Raw genomic sequence first — 14825 nt, 5'->3', positions numbered from 1 at the left:
GGCTGCAGGGTTGCACCTTGTCCAGCACGACGGAGGCTGAGCACTACGGAAATGGACATTCTAAGTAGTGATAGTGACGATGAGCATTGTCAGCCTCATGTTTTATGAACCTCTTTGATGCTTCCAAATTCATTAGTTCCATCTTTCCTGTGGTCTGGAAAATGCCGGCTTCATTCTCTTCTCATTTGAGCTGAAGTAGATGATGAAGTGCACCGAGGTGGTGCGAAGCCGCTGCTTGGCAAAGGGAGGGAGGAGGGAGTCAGTGTCTGTGTGGACTTCACAGCTCAAACCGTGGTGTTCCAGTTCTTTCATGGACAAAAGTGCTGCCATCGAAGGACACTCGGGCTCGATTCTCAATTTGGGCTCCTTGTGCCCACGTATGGTGACATTTTTCCTAGGTAGAGCTGTACAGAGCCACGCAGGTCAGTGCTCCTTGGCTACAAATGTGATTTGTCCTTTATGCTCATTACTTGATGCAATATTTGTCATGTTCTGTGTTGGCAACTGGCTTTGGTGGGGCCAGACTGGTTGTAGTGGGCTGCTGGTTGCTCTTGGCTGGGCAGCGGTGGGAAAAGCTGGTGTTCAGGCCAGGCTGGTGGGGTTCCCGTAGTAAGCTCCCGGAGCAGCTCCTGTGCTGACCTAGTTCTGTGGTCTGCTCTCAAGGAGGTGAGATACAAACCATTCATTCCTTGAACTTAAACTCCTCCTGTCAGAACCTGAATTCGGAATCATTCTAAAGTGTGATTCAGGACAGGAGTTTCAGCAGTGGCACGGGTACTGAGGAGAGAGCACAGACTGCTTTAGGTCTTGGTTGCTTTCATATTTACAAGCCAAGTGTAATGGGAGGTACATGGTGTGTAGCAGCACGGCTGTTCTTGGGGAGCATCTGCCTCATCCACCCGTGGGGCTTTGATGGGAGCAAGCTTCATGAACAGCTCTGCTGGCCTACTTGGTGTTGGGGGCTCCCTCTTGAGCTGCGGCCGAGGTGGTTGAGGGTCTCATCAGTGCCTTTGCTACAGTAAAGGCCTCTGCGTCTCTGGAATGGGGTGAGTTTCCTCTTTGGTCCCATTGGGTGCGATGGCCAAGAGGCCCTGGCTGTCCTTGGCAGAGGGTTTGGGGTCTTGTAGCTTCTGTGAGCACCTAAAGTGAAGCATGAGGGTGGCCCTCGAGGTGCCGGCTCAGCAGCTGTAGCGCCCTGGACTCAGTGGGTTGGGGGTCTCCTTCCCATTGCAAATGTAAAGTGTTTTAAAAGCTCAAACTGGAAACAGTGTGCAGAGAGAACCTTTGTGCTTCAGGTTGCCCAGAGAAGCTGTTGCTGCCCCATCCCTGGCAGTGTTCAAGGCCAGGTTGGACACAGGGTCTTGGAGCAAGCTGCTCTAGGGGAAGGTGTCCCTGCTGTGGTAGGGGTTGGAGCTGGATAAGCTTTAAGGTCCCTTCCAGCCCAAACCAGGCTGGGATTCTGAGTTTTACTTCTGCATGTGCTCATGGACCGGCACCCGTGATGCCCTCATGTTCACACCACGCCAGGCTCAGTTACACGCAGTTGTAGAGTCTCTGCTGATTCAGGCCGGGTCTGCAGGAGGTGGAATGTCTCCACCAGAGCCAAGGGGTTTTGGCGGCTGCTCGGGGTTTGTTGTGGAGGCTGACCGAGGCACTGGTTCCAGCTTCAAATGTTAGTGAATGCTGAGAGCCTGTTTGGGCAATGTGCCGCTTGAAAACAAAACAGTCCCCATTTGGTTGTTAAACAGCAAATATTTACTTCCCTCTGCGGAAGTGTTGCATAACGTTTTATTACTTGGACAAACCTGAGCTTGTTGGGAGCGTGACGGATGGGTTCTGCCGCGCTTGCCACTGCTGTCCCACGCTGGGCTGTCGGGAGGAGGCCGGGCTGGAGCTCACTCCGGCCATTGCTGGCCACAAAATCTGCTCAGTTCCAGCACTTGCGTTGTCAGAGGTGGCAGTGAACCCCTACCAGTGAAGGGTCTGGTTTTTCTTGGAGGGCTGGGCAGTGTCAGAGAGTGGACTTCAGTCACTTCTTCCAAACAGCAAGGAATTATGTGTGTGAGGTCAGTTTGTTTGAGTATTGGTGGTTTCGGAACTGTTTTACACATGAGATTCCTGATGTAAGGCATGGGGCTTGTTTAAAACTCCATTTTTACATCCGATTCCACATCTCATTAATGATGTCCCCGAAAGCTTTGGCTCAAAGGGTTTTTAGGTTCTTTCTGTGCGGTTTTAAAGCTACCTCTGTAGAAGGGCTCCTACAGCTGTTGTAACTTAGACTTCATTTCCTGGGTCAGGAAACAGCGAGAGGATTATGTACAGGTTAAAACAAATGCTTTTACAATTTAATCTTTAAGGAGTTGGTGCTAATTTTATGTTTCGTATGTTTTTAAAGGGCTCTTCTCAAACAGGAAGTCTTTGAGACCCACTTGCAAAGGTGTATGTTGTCAGAGGAAGGGGAAGCAGCTCTCCTACCTCTCTGTCCAGGCAGCCTTCAGAAGGAGGCAGCTGGAATGTGACCTTCCTTTCCCAGTGTCCCTTCTGTCTGCTTCAGTAAACCAAATATATCTGCAGGGATATAAAGCCCACAACAAACCCAAATCTTTCCAGGGTGCGAGATGAAGGGGATACAGCACATTGTGGAGTTCTGTGCTGGTTAATTAAAGCCAACACTTCCAGCAGCTTCCTGCAGCTGTGGGGTTTCCTGCCTCTCTTCCACACCTTGCTGAGGTTTGGCTTTTTGGTTTTTATCCCTCATTCGTGTCCTGTTTTCACCCACCTGCACCTCATCAGCTCTGCTGTGTGTGTGAAACCCCATGGGTTTGGGAAGGTAAGTGCTGGTGTCTGTCTTAGCCCCAGGTTTTGGGGTGCAGCACATGTCCTCTTCCTGGGGCAGCCCTGAAGGTGCAGCTTCATGCTGAGCTATGACATTGGGTGGGCAAGAGCAAACTCGTGTTGTCACCAGGAATGGAGAGCCCGGCATCCTGCATCCTTCCTCTGCTCCTATGACATCTTGGGTTCAAAGGGTTTGGGGTCTTTCCTGGCAGGTCTCTGGTGGGTTTCCAAACTCAAACTGTCCACAGCATAAAAAAATGCCAAGAATAAGTAATATTTTCTGTGGCTGGTGGCTGCCTGTGTGGAGGCTCAGAGTAAATTTCACCAGCCTCAGCCAGTACTTTGGGACTTCTGGTAAATGTGTTGTGGTGTTGAGAGCATGTGCAGGTTGGAAAGCAGTATAAAGAGTGGTTAATTTTTACTGGGCACAGCTAGTAATACCCACCCCTCCTCAGCTTCATTGTGGTTGGAGAAGTTGTTTTTTGCTGGGCCTCACTCACTCACAACGTTTTGTTTCTCCTTAGCTTCACCGTGGTTGAATTTGATGGTGGAATTCCATTGAAGACCAAGGGGTGAGGGAGTCAATGGCAGGTCTAAACCAAATGAATTGCTGGCAATAGTGAGCGTTTTGTACAAAAGAGCCTCTTTGTAATGTTTAAACACCATTTACCTCTCTTGTGAGGTGGTGGGGAAGGTAGCCAGCCCTAAGTCATTACTTCATCATAATGGACTTATAAAACTTGTGTTTGTGATTTTATAGGCTTATTCTTTATTTCCAGTGTAGAACTGTGCACAAATCAGCAGCTGATCAACACCCATTCAGCCAATTCTCCAATTATATGTTATATTGATAAAGTGTGCTAGTTAAATGGTCCACAGATCCGGATTCACCTCCTGGATCACAGAAGATTTAAGAACCAACTGAAGAAGGAAGGGGGAGGGATTGTTTGGAGAGGGGGGTCGAGCACAGACTTGCTGTGTGATTTGCTGTTGTGTGCTTTAAAGCTTTATGGCCCGTGCTGCATCCCTTGGGAGGATGAAGTGCAGGGAGCATGAAGAGACCCATAAAATCACGAAGGGTTTATGTGGTATAATTAATATGGAACTTTCCATGAACTTCATAATAGTTGTACTTTCTTAATTTCACATGAGTGTCTGGTTTGCTAGTAAGTAATCTTGAAGATTGCCAATGGGGCTTAAATTTGGGGCTTAAATACTGAATTTCTGACAAGATACATGGCAGGCTACTGTATTTTAGCATGTAGTTTCTGCGTTGTAGTTTCTAGAGCAGGCTGTGTGTGCCTTGGGAAGTGTGTTTGAAACACCCACCGCATGTAAATGCAGCTTTACTGATTCTCCCATGTGAGTGCAGCTCTGCTCGCACAAGCACTTCGTGCTGATGCTGGACAGGTCACTCATGGCAAAGCTGATCCAGGGAAGCTCGCTCAGGTGCAAACCTGGCCCTTGCACACTAACATAAGTAAGTTTTGTGGTGTTGTAGGTACTTAACTACAGAGGAAGTTTTAGTTCTAAATAAATGTAAAGTTTTGGGCCAGAGTGTGCTGGCTGCTCCAAGTTGGGTGTGGGTGCTGAGCAGTGTCTCTCATCTGGCTTCATCAGGAGATGCTTTGGTAGGTGAATGGGTACGTTGGGGTGACTAGAACAGACTGGATTGAAGCCACAGGACAACTACTGCTTTTTTGCTCTACCTCCCTAAAGGTGGTTTAATTGGAAGGGTTGTGATGTTACAAGTGAGGAACATGGCTCTTCTGGAGGAAGGTGAAGTCTTGGTAGCCAGCCCATGGTGGGGATGGCAGATCCGGTGCTTGGGGATGTGCTGATGGGGAACGCTTTACAAGGGGAGCTGAGTGGTGGGGTGACCACAGTCTGCTGGTAGCCTCAGTGCAGCCGGGAGAGCAATCCTTCTCCTCCTCTGTGCACAGTTTCCACTTCACCTCCGTAGACCTTCCTCCATCTGGGAGCAGATCAGGAATGGTTCTGACAGGTGGAGAAGCGTGATTTATAGCAAATGCATATGTGTCACTTGGGACCAGGCGCTTGCTTGTTCTTATCCCCCATAGCTGGTTGGCCAACTTTGTCCTTTTCCAAGGTCAAACCCGTTTTAGAGGTCGCTGAATTCAGGATTCACTTCCCATAAAATGACTTTGTGTCATTCTGACTACAAGGCTGGAGGATGCTGTAATGAAAAGCCCATCAGATCCGAGGCAGTTGTTGTTTTCCACGTTGGGGATTTTTTGGAATGAAGAAATGTCATTGCTGAACGCAGGAGAGGGAAGGAAATGTGAGATGTAGTCACGTTACAGGCTGAGGAAGATGACCTTCCATGGCTATAATAGCACACAGGTCCAAGATGCCGACAACAGGAGTTGGAAGGTTTGGAGTCAGCAAGTTCTGACAACTTGCACCAAAACATTTTTAAGGGATCTATTATCCATAGGCGCTTTCTGGATTAATAATACTGATAATTGATGACAGTGGAAGAAAGTTAATAAAATGAGCTGAATAATTAGAGGTCTGCCAGCCTTGCACAATAATGGAATGAGTGATAGAGGACTTGACTGATACGGAGGTAAGGGAAGTAATACAATTAATGTCAATTAAAATGTGCCCATGGAAAATAAGCTGATGAGATGTAACTGGGGATGTAGTTTGGCTGATAAAAGCAATAATGTGTGCTGTAAAATACTTTGCTGCCTTAATGAATTGAATGTAGTGCAGTGCAATATTTTGAATGAGAAATGAAAATGGAATAAAATTAACATGGGGAATATGAAGTAGGTACCACCTAAATCAGGTGGTGGATCTGCACATAGAGGTGGGAATGGCTGGGGACTGCTGTCGTGGTGGTGCTTTGTCCAGCACCATTCTTTGCCTCAAGCAAGTTTGGGTCTTTGTGGATCATCCCAAGTGTTGCAGTGTAGGTGTTAGTGAAGCTGTGAGCGGCCAGGGTGGTGGGAAGTCTGGGGGCAGCAACACAAGGGGGACATGGAGCTGTTGGAGAAAGTCGAGAGGAGGCCACGGAGCTGCTGCGAGGGCTGGAGCAGCTCTGCTCTGGAGCCAGGCTGAGAGAGCTGGGCTGGGGCAGCCTGGAGAAGAGAAGGCTCCTGAAGGGGAGACCTGAGAGCAGCTCCAGTGCCTAAAGAGGCTGCAGAAAACCCGGAGATGGGCTTGGGACAAGGGCCTGTAGGGACAGGCCAAGGGGACTGGCTTGAACCTGCCTGAGTGGAGACTGAGATGAGCTCTTAGGCAGAAGCTCTTCCCTGTGAGGGTGCTGAGGCGCTGGCACAGGGTGCCCAGAGAAGCTGTGGCTGCCCCATCCCTGACAGTGTTCAAGGCCAGGTTGGACACAGGGGCTTGGAGCAAGCTGCTCCAGTGGAAGGGGTCCCTGCCCGTGGCAGGGGTTGGAGCTGGATGAGCTTTAAGGTCCTTTCAACCCAAACCAGTCTGAGATTAAGTACAAAGGTGATGGTCATGCATCCAGAACATTGACTGGTAAAAAAGATGTGACTAAAATGCCCTGTGTGAGATGGTCAGTGTCAAACTGGAAATGCTGGAGCGACAATTAATGGAGAGACCCTTTTTCCCAATTTCTTGATCAGGTCAGTGAAGATCAGTACTGGCATAGACAGAAGAATGGAGTTTGTTGATTGAGTCTAATGCCAGTCGCACAGGAAAGTTCCCAATAACTCAGGGAGCACCCAGGACTCATAAATTGCAGAGCAGCTCACGTTTATCATACACATCGCTGCTTTTCTTGTAAACTCATCTGCTGTGCTTGCACGAGTAGTTGATTTAACAGCATGTATATTGTTGAACTTGACACATCCAAGAGTATAATCAGGCTTTAGAAATACGAGGCTGTCTCGCTGCTGCTGAACTGCTCCCTCCTTGCCTCGGTGGTGTGGGACTGGGCTTGGGGTTGCTGCAGGTCACGGGTAGTGTCTGTGTCGTGGGTAAATGCAGAGGAGGTTTATTATGACACCAGCATCTGTTTAATGACATGAAATGATGAGATGTGTAAGAAGAAAAAGTTAATATCCTGTTGCTGTGCACTTCCAAATAGGAGATAACTATACCTCAGTTCTGTAGGGTAAAATGCCAGTGAGTAAGGGGACTTCTCATGTACCGTTGCCTGGTGTATCTCGTGAGGTGTGAGGACGGTGCTGGGAGGCAGAGATGGTTTGGGAAGGAGAATGAGCAGATCCCTGGTGTCTTACCCTGCTGCTCCAGTTCCCTGTTCTGTAGGGACCGGTTTGGTCTGTAAACATGCACCGTATGTGTGGATGCTCTGATTCCTCAGGTGGTGGCAGAGGGGTGATGGAAAGACACAATCAGGTTAAGGCTTCTGGGGCTGTTACTGGACTGCAGGGCTTTTTGGGTCGCCTTTTTGGATGTTAAGAGGAGCTGATGCAGTTTCTGCATCTTTAGCAACAAAACAAGGAATAGTTTTGTGTTCTTCAGTATTTCTGCTTTTGACCCCTGGGGTACGGGGAGATCGGGAGGTTTCTATCCCTCTACCTCATTTTCACATTGAGGAGCTCCATTCACTTGGAGTGGTCCATGGAAAGAAAAGTAACCAGTTTGTAATGCGGTACAGTGCATTTTAGTAATAAGTGAACTAACAGGCCTTGAGTTGCATTTCTGCTGCAGCTTGACAAAATTATAGCAGGTGCTGGGGCTCTGTGCTTATTTACTTGCAAATCCTGTCGAGTGTGAAGTTCATGTATGCCTTCCCTGGCGGGTCCTGCTGCTGTGGGCGCTGCTTCCCTAACATTGTGTCCCTATTGCCTGTAGAGTTTGTCAGAGAGGGAAAGAATAAGCTAAAATAGGCAGAGGTAAGCACACACACAGGCTCCTCGTGTACAGATCTGAGGGCTCAGCTCCAACTTGACAACCACAAGGAATTAAACTGTACTTCTGTTTCTGAGATAAAGGTGTTATTTCAACAGAAAGCCGTATTCCTGTGTGCAGTGACCAGTTCCCTGCTCTCTGACAAGGGAACCGGTGGGTTTATAGGGCTTGTTGCATGCAGGTCTCCTATGGGAACCACCTTTTCTGCTGTGTGCACATCACGTCTCTCCTCTTCTTTCCAGATGATCATGGGAACAGCAATGGCAGTCATGTAAAAATCTTTTTACCGAAGAAGCTGCTTGAATGTCTCCCAAAATGTTCAAGTTTACCGAAGGAGAGGCACCGCTGGAACACTAACGAGGTAGTTAAATCTCTTCTTTATCCTTGAACCTACCAGCTTGCTTGATGCTTAGGGATTGGTTCTGGAGCGTGCCGCGTCAGTAACTGAATATGAATTCCCTGGCTCTGGAACCTGTTGTGCAAATAACAAAGCCCTAGTACATGTTGCAAGTGAGCTTTAAACCAACTTGGAGGCAAATGTGGAAGTTGACTACTAGTATAGTAGGAGTCTAGTGCTCGTGTGTGTGTATGTCACTTGTCTCAGAGTCAAATCTTGTATCTTACTGCTGTGACTCAAAACTGTGTCAAATTAGATAGGTGTTTTGGTAGTGTGTTAAACAAGGTGTTATATTACTATGCCTAAAGACTTGTGAGCGGAAAGCTGGCAAATGTGCTCTATTCTGGGAGATAACCAGCTGACTCCTGTCTGAGAAACCTGGTTAGGGACAGGGGCCATGTGGAATTGGGTGTTGCATACAGGAACCCCATTACCCTGACTGGCAGTTTGCACATCTCCTGTTAATGCACCATGGATAGGTTCACTGAAACTAAACCAAAGGTGTGTGGTGGGCTGATGCAGAGCTGAACTACAATCCAGCTAGCTCTGTGATCCCTGCCCTTGTTCCTGCTGGGCAGCAGGGCTGGAAGTTACACAGCAGTGCCCACACTGTAGCTGTAGTTTTCAGTAGCACTGTGGGGAATCACTTAATAGCAGAAGCCATCATCTTTGAGGAATTCCTGTAAAACTCCATGTAGTGTGTGCCTGTTGCAGACCAACTGTTCTGGTCCCTCTGATGGAGCGTTTGTGACTTCTAAACATGTTAACAAAAACTGAGTTTACTGACCACCATTGCCAAGATAGAGCACAGAGTCAGGTATGGATCCGTTCATGTGTGTGTTTGCTGAGTGCAGATCAAACATGATCGCTTCATATGGGTGTTTGCTAAAGCTGGAATCCTTTCACCCCCCCCCCTTTTTCTCTCTGTGAGTTGAAGTCGAGTATCTATTTTTATCATACCAAGTCCTGTGACAGGATTCATTGGGTCTTTGGGGGAGTTGCTGGCGTTGACTCTTTTGTGTAGATGGTTTTTGTCTTGGGTCATTCGAATTGAAATGCAAATTGTAGAAAATGTGGGTTGCAATTTATTCCGTGATGCCGTTTATACTAATGGGAACAGAGCATGGAGTAAGAGCGATTCCAGCGGCTCCACAAAATGATGTTTTGACAAAGACAGCTGAGGAAGAAGGCTCCCTGCAGAGGTTTGGCAGAGTGATGCTGCTCCTTGTTATTGGAAATGGCTTGTTGGGTTTTAGTCACATTTCTGTAGTATTTCTGTTGTCCTGGTTTAGAGCATTGTGTTTGGGTTTATACACACAGGCTTTCAGCTTCTCTTTCTGAGCAGTATTTGGGGCGTGCAGCCTCCCAGAGTGTGGAATGTGGCAAAGGAAGTTCATCATGTAGCTGGAAACCTTCATTATTCATAAGCATAATGCAGACGGGAAAGTGTAGGAGCTCGGGAGGCACATCAGGCCGGGGGAAGGTCTGGGAGCCTGCCTTCTGCAGGAAGGGCTGGCATTCCAGAGGCAAAAAGTGAACTGAGTGGCACTGCTGGGGTCAGCTTGTCTCGTACCTTAACTCTAGCTGGGTTGTTTGCTAATAACCCCAGATCACCACTGGTGTGTTAAAATCCAAGACCAGCCCCCTTCTGTCCTCCTGGGTGTCAGGTTTATCACAGCCATTGGTGTCTGTCCAGAGCCTGTCACTGCCCCGCCATGGGGACAAGGAGCTGGGTCTGTACCTGGGTTGTCTATGGCACTGCCTCTGCCAGCGTGTTAGGTGTGGGTCACAGTTGCATTATTTAGAAAGAAGAGCTGTTCGTGTGACCAGAGTTTTGGCTTTGTGAGCTCGCAGAGGAAAAAGAAAAAGGCAGAATCTTGTGTCTGGATGAAATCTTGGCAAATCCGTGTTAATTACGGGGGAGGAGGGAGCTTAGCTTGCAGATTTATTTCCCTCCCCACCCCCAACCTGAAAGTTTAATTCTGTTCCCTGTTACAAAACTGGGATTTTTCTTAGGGTATAATTGAATAATAATGTTGGACTACATTTCAGAGTCATTCAGAAGGGAATCTGTTTTTTCAGCTGAGTACACAGGTGTTCAGGCTGTGCTGGTGAAGGCACGAGCTGTAAGAAGAAAAAGATGTATTTTGTACAGCAGTGCTTCCAGAATCTTTGTGTTAATGCAAACCCACCGGCACTGCTTGTGAGACATCACTGGGGAGGTTTAGTGAAAGAGGGGAAAGAAAAAAAACACATGGAGTAACTTACGGATCTGAGTGCCTGTGATGCTGGTGTCCTCAAGCCTTCGGACAAACCCGAGTGTCCCATCTTGCAGGGCTTGTTCCTTCCTTTACCAGGGCATCGCCATGGAATGCAGCAAATAACTTATTTCTGAGCACTTCCATCTACATCATGGATCTGTGCTGCTGTGGATCAGGTAATTGGGATGGAGAAAGTGTCCTCGGAGAGCCGGGTGGGTGGTGGTTGACTTTACACTTAGTAAAATAACGCAGCGAGCAGCGAGAGAAATGGAGCATTTCCAGATGCTTAGAACACGTTATCAAGGTGTTTGCTTTCCGTCAGCTTGTGCGGTTTTAACTGATATGTTTGATAGAACAAGCTGTCATCTCGTCTTAAATCAAGTTTATAGTAGTTTTATATTTCCTAGAGAAGGAAGCGCTCCTTCTAATTCAGGGTTGTTTTTTTGCATGAGATAGAAAATCGTAAGTTTAGCCAAGCAATTTAATTACAGATGTACATTTTCTGAGGTGCCTGTGAAGAGAACGTGTGCTTATTCTTCTTGCTTTGGGGGAGGACACACAGAGGGTTTTCATACAATTCCTCATGTTAGGAGAAATCAGTTCATTACCAGGAAATTCTGTGGTGCTCTTGGGTGGTGCTTGCTCTTTGCTCTGACCGCTTTAGTGCTTGTGAATGTGGATCTGGTTTGGATGCAGGAAATGCATCCTGGGTCTGCTGGGAAGTGACCGGGTTATCTGGGAGCAGCAGTGGGTGCCGGGACTCAAGGGTGCTGGGGTAACCTTGTTTCCGTACAGTGCTTGCCAGGTGCAGGGTTGCAGCTTTGAGCAGAGCTGCCTTTCATTAATGGAGTTGGCAGCCGCAGTCATTAATCATCCTGGTAAACACTTAATGACACGGGACGAGGAAGAAGAAAAAGTTAAACATCGGAAATGGAAAATGCTACCTAGGGCTTTTGTTTCTGACAGGTTCTGTATTTACAGGCCCTCTTGGGCAAAGCCTAGAATTTCCACCGTAGGAAAGCCAAGTTGTAATTGCTTCGTGTGCTGAGGCTTTTCTGGAGGGGCGAGGCAGCAATGCCCCAATTCCAGTCTGACATCCAGCATCAACCTACTACATATTTTTAGGCTTAGCTATTGCTTGGTACTATGCAAATAAATGCAACTACAAAACTGCATGGAGCATTAGTTACATGGGAAGGGATTCCGTGACGATGCTGCGCTGGGCACCTTGAGTCGCGTCCTCGCAGAACATCTCTGATGTGCTCTCACAATTTTGCTTTGCTGGCACAATGGTGACATTCTCCTCTTCTCCTTGACTTTGAGCTATTTCCTGCCTTTTCTCTAAAGCACAGAAAAGATGTTGAAGGTTTGGGGAATTGCCTGAGGGGCTGGACGGGTTTGGGAAGCATTCACCCACACCAGCAGAGAGTGGGTGCAGGCGATGCGTTGTCTGTCACTTGCTACCCCAATGCCGCCTCAGCCCCAGCAGCTCAGCGTCACAGGCAGCTAGTGACATGTTTGTTCATCACAGTACCACTCCAGGTAGGGACCAAGCAGTGTGACCTACTGCTACTTCAGTTTGGGTTTTTTAGATGCTTTAAAGTGCCTTTTAGAATCACCTGTGTCTGAAAACGCACCTGTTTGTTTTAAGGCTGCCCTGCACGGTGTGGTGTATTGTAACATTCCCCTACATTACCAGTTCATCCCTTACTTACTGGAGTACCATAATGTGTTCTGAACTCGTGGGACTGGCTGTTGCCATCACTGTAGTCATGGTGAGGAAGTGTCCAGGTCCCCTCTGCAGCGTGCCAGCAAGATGGCAAAGCTCTGGCAAGCAGCAGTGCTCGCTAGTTTCCTGAGGACTGTAAAGTTACTCAGTGTGTTTTGTTTAATGCTTTCCATTAGGCTGGAGTTAATTCCAATGTGTTTCTCTTAAGCGCGGTTTCCTGGAGGCAGAGGCCGCCGGAGCACTTAGAGCTGGAGCCTCCTCGCGCCCGCATCGGCTCGGGGATCTCTGCAGAGCAGTGGGAGTATTTAACTCTGACTAATTGCCTGCTGCCCTTGTGATCACAGAGTAGAAAATATTATGGTGCTGTTGGGGAATGCTGTTATTAGAAGTTTGTTGCTCCACTCCTGGCACGCGGGGTTGCTCTTGGGTTTTGCTGAGTTGGGGTTGGAACACCTTAACATAAGGGTTTGTGGGGGACAAGTGCCTTTCCCACATCCCACCCGGGTTTGTCATGAGCTCGCTGGGTGCTTGCCGCACCAGCTTTGGGTACCGCACTTCCCAAAGCATGTCCATCCTCACAGCTGTCAGCAGAGATGTAGGAAAACCCAGGTTCTTTAGAGCAGAAGAAAAACCTCTGGAAGTGAAATGAGAAGGAAGTAACGCTTACACGTTACTGGGGAGAGCAGAGCTGGGAGTAAACTGTTAGTACACCTGACTGATGCCGTCTGGCAGGCGCGGGCGGCTCTCCTGTGCCTGTGATGATGAGTTAGGGAAGGAGATGGAAATTCCTCTCTAACAGCAGCACTTCATTATGGGTTTATTTTGTGAAATTAATGAAATTCTGCACTTTGCTTAATGCACAAAGCAGGAAATGTGGCGCTGGCTTTGCTGCTGCAGCTTCTCAGCCTGGTTTGCATAATTAGTGACTGTTGTGAGCAGGCTCTGTGCTTCCGCACAATGGGAAGGTTGCCCTTCCTGGCAGTTTGAAACAAGAGCACTGATACCTGCCACTCTATTTGTGCTCTCAGAAAGGAGATTCCTCATCCTCCCTTAGGAAAACCCACTTTTTTCCTTCCCTTTTGTCAGTGTTGGGACTGACTCTCTAATTCTGTAATGATAAGTCTGGAAAAAGGGCTGATTTAGCAGTTCTGTGCAGTTGCTGCGACCAAGCTGAATCCTGTTAAGCACAGCAGACAGATGAAATGCATTGTTTTGGGTAATGTTCTGCTCTCCTGGTTTGGTGGGGTTGCTTGTTGGTTTTTCTGTATCCCAAATAAATTCAATTGAATGAATTAAATTAACTTCTTGTATACTCAGTGATGGCTAAGGAATCCTAATTAGTTTTAGTATATTATGCATGCAGGATAAAATGCTGCTGCTATTTAACTTGGGCTGTTTGATATTAGGAAGCTCCTGAAATACCTCTGAGTATGTTTAACTGTTCCTAGCTGTTGAGTTGGAGCCTCAGCCCTGTTTTGAGCTCCCAAGGCCATGTACTGGTACCGGCTTCGTGGTGAATGTGCCTGCACATGGAGATGGAGCTGCCTGTACTGGTGTTTGGTAAATGGCTGTGCTGGTTCATGTGCTGAGTGGGTGAGGACAGTCTTTGGGATCAGGGATAAAACCTCTTGGGGTTATTGCCATGTCAGGCACCTCTGGGTTCCTCTGTGCCAGCGGGTGGGCATGTGGGTCCAGGTGCCTGCTCTATACAAGCAGCTCTGAGCACTTTGTCATATATTCAGCACAAGTAGAGCACCAGGCATCATGGATTGCTCTAGGAATGCAGGAGAATGAGGTGGAATATTCGTCCCTCCAGTCCATTAACCTGGTATGATTTTCCTAACCAGCATTGTCTGTTGGGGCTCATCCTTAATGGCACGTGGTTACTCCGAAGTGTAGTGTCAAAAGAGAACATGGGATCTGGTGGAGGGGGAATCAGAAGCTGGAGTTACCAGCCATGCAAAGCCTTCTTCAACCATGAGGGAGTCAGTAGAGTTCACTAACTCAGTGGTAATTGAGCTGGTCATCTCCAGAACACCTCCAGGAGTGGTGGGTACCGCTGCATGGCATGTTTGGTTCTCTGCCTTGCCCAGCGCTGAGTAAAACACTCACTGCTCTGTTGCACGAGTTGTGCTTTGTGCTGCATTTTACAAGGGAAATGCTACAGCAAAGTCAATTTGCAAAGTCAGTTTTAGTGTCTCTCTGCGAGGGGCTGGTGTGTATAAACACAAATGAATTGGTCTCTGGTCAAATAAATGGGAACTGAGGATATTGTATTTTGTCAGTGGTTGAAATCTCGTCGTCTTGGTCTCCTGTTTGCTGCTGCCAGGGGTGGCTGTTTCATTTTGAAGAGAAAAATTGGGATTTAGAGGGAAAAGAAAAACTGGATATGGAGGAAAAATCAGTGCCAATAAAAGCAAAGATTTTATGTAGGATAGAACTGAACAAAAAGGACTGAGTGAAATGGATTTGTGTTCTGCAAAGGCGGCGGGTGCTGGGGAACAAGGGTTTCCAAATTGCTTTCCTTCAGAATGAGCTGTCTCCAAGCCTGTTGTGTAACCCTTGATTCATGGATCAGCCTTGGCACGCGAATGAAGTAACAGAGAAAAGCTGGATTTTGGGTTTGGGTCACAAAACCTGGAATTGAGAAATGCTGGGAATAATGGCGAGAACTTAGGTGTAACTCCAACATGTGACGGTGACTTCAGCAGGAGAGTTTTGAACGCTG

At 47.7% G+C, this 14825-nt stretch overlaps 1 protein-coding gene across 12 annotated transcripts in view; it reads left to right on the top strand.

Moving 5' to 3' along the window:
• The window catches only part of CAMTA1 (calmodulin binding transcription activator 1), a 288481-nt gene that overhangs the window by 66178 nt on the left and 207478 nt on the right, over nucleotides 1-14825 (top strand). For all 12 annotated transcript variants that reach the window (XM_061450331.1, XM_061450332.1, XM_061450338.1 and 9 more), the window contains one exon: nucleotides 7953-8071. In XM_061450331.1, coding sequence (XP_061306315.1) covers nucleotides 7953-8071 — 119 coding nt within the window. The remainder of the gene's footprint in view (nucleotides 1-7952; nucleotides 8072-14825) is intronic.

The sequence above is a fragment of the Pezoporus flaviventris genome, unplaced genomic scaffold, assembly GCF_033815535.1.
Source record: "Pezoporus flaviventris isolate CSIRO_AGI_PZ_B2104156 unplaced genomic scaffold, CSIRO_AGI_Pfla_v1 ptg000009l, whole genome shotgun sequence".
Classification (NCBI taxonomy): Eukaryota; Metazoa; Chordata; class Aves; order Psittaciformes; family Psittacidae; genus Pezoporus; species Pezoporus flaviventris.
Note: the sequence above shows the minus strand (reverse complement) of the source record. Positions and strands in the feature narration are given on the sequence as shown.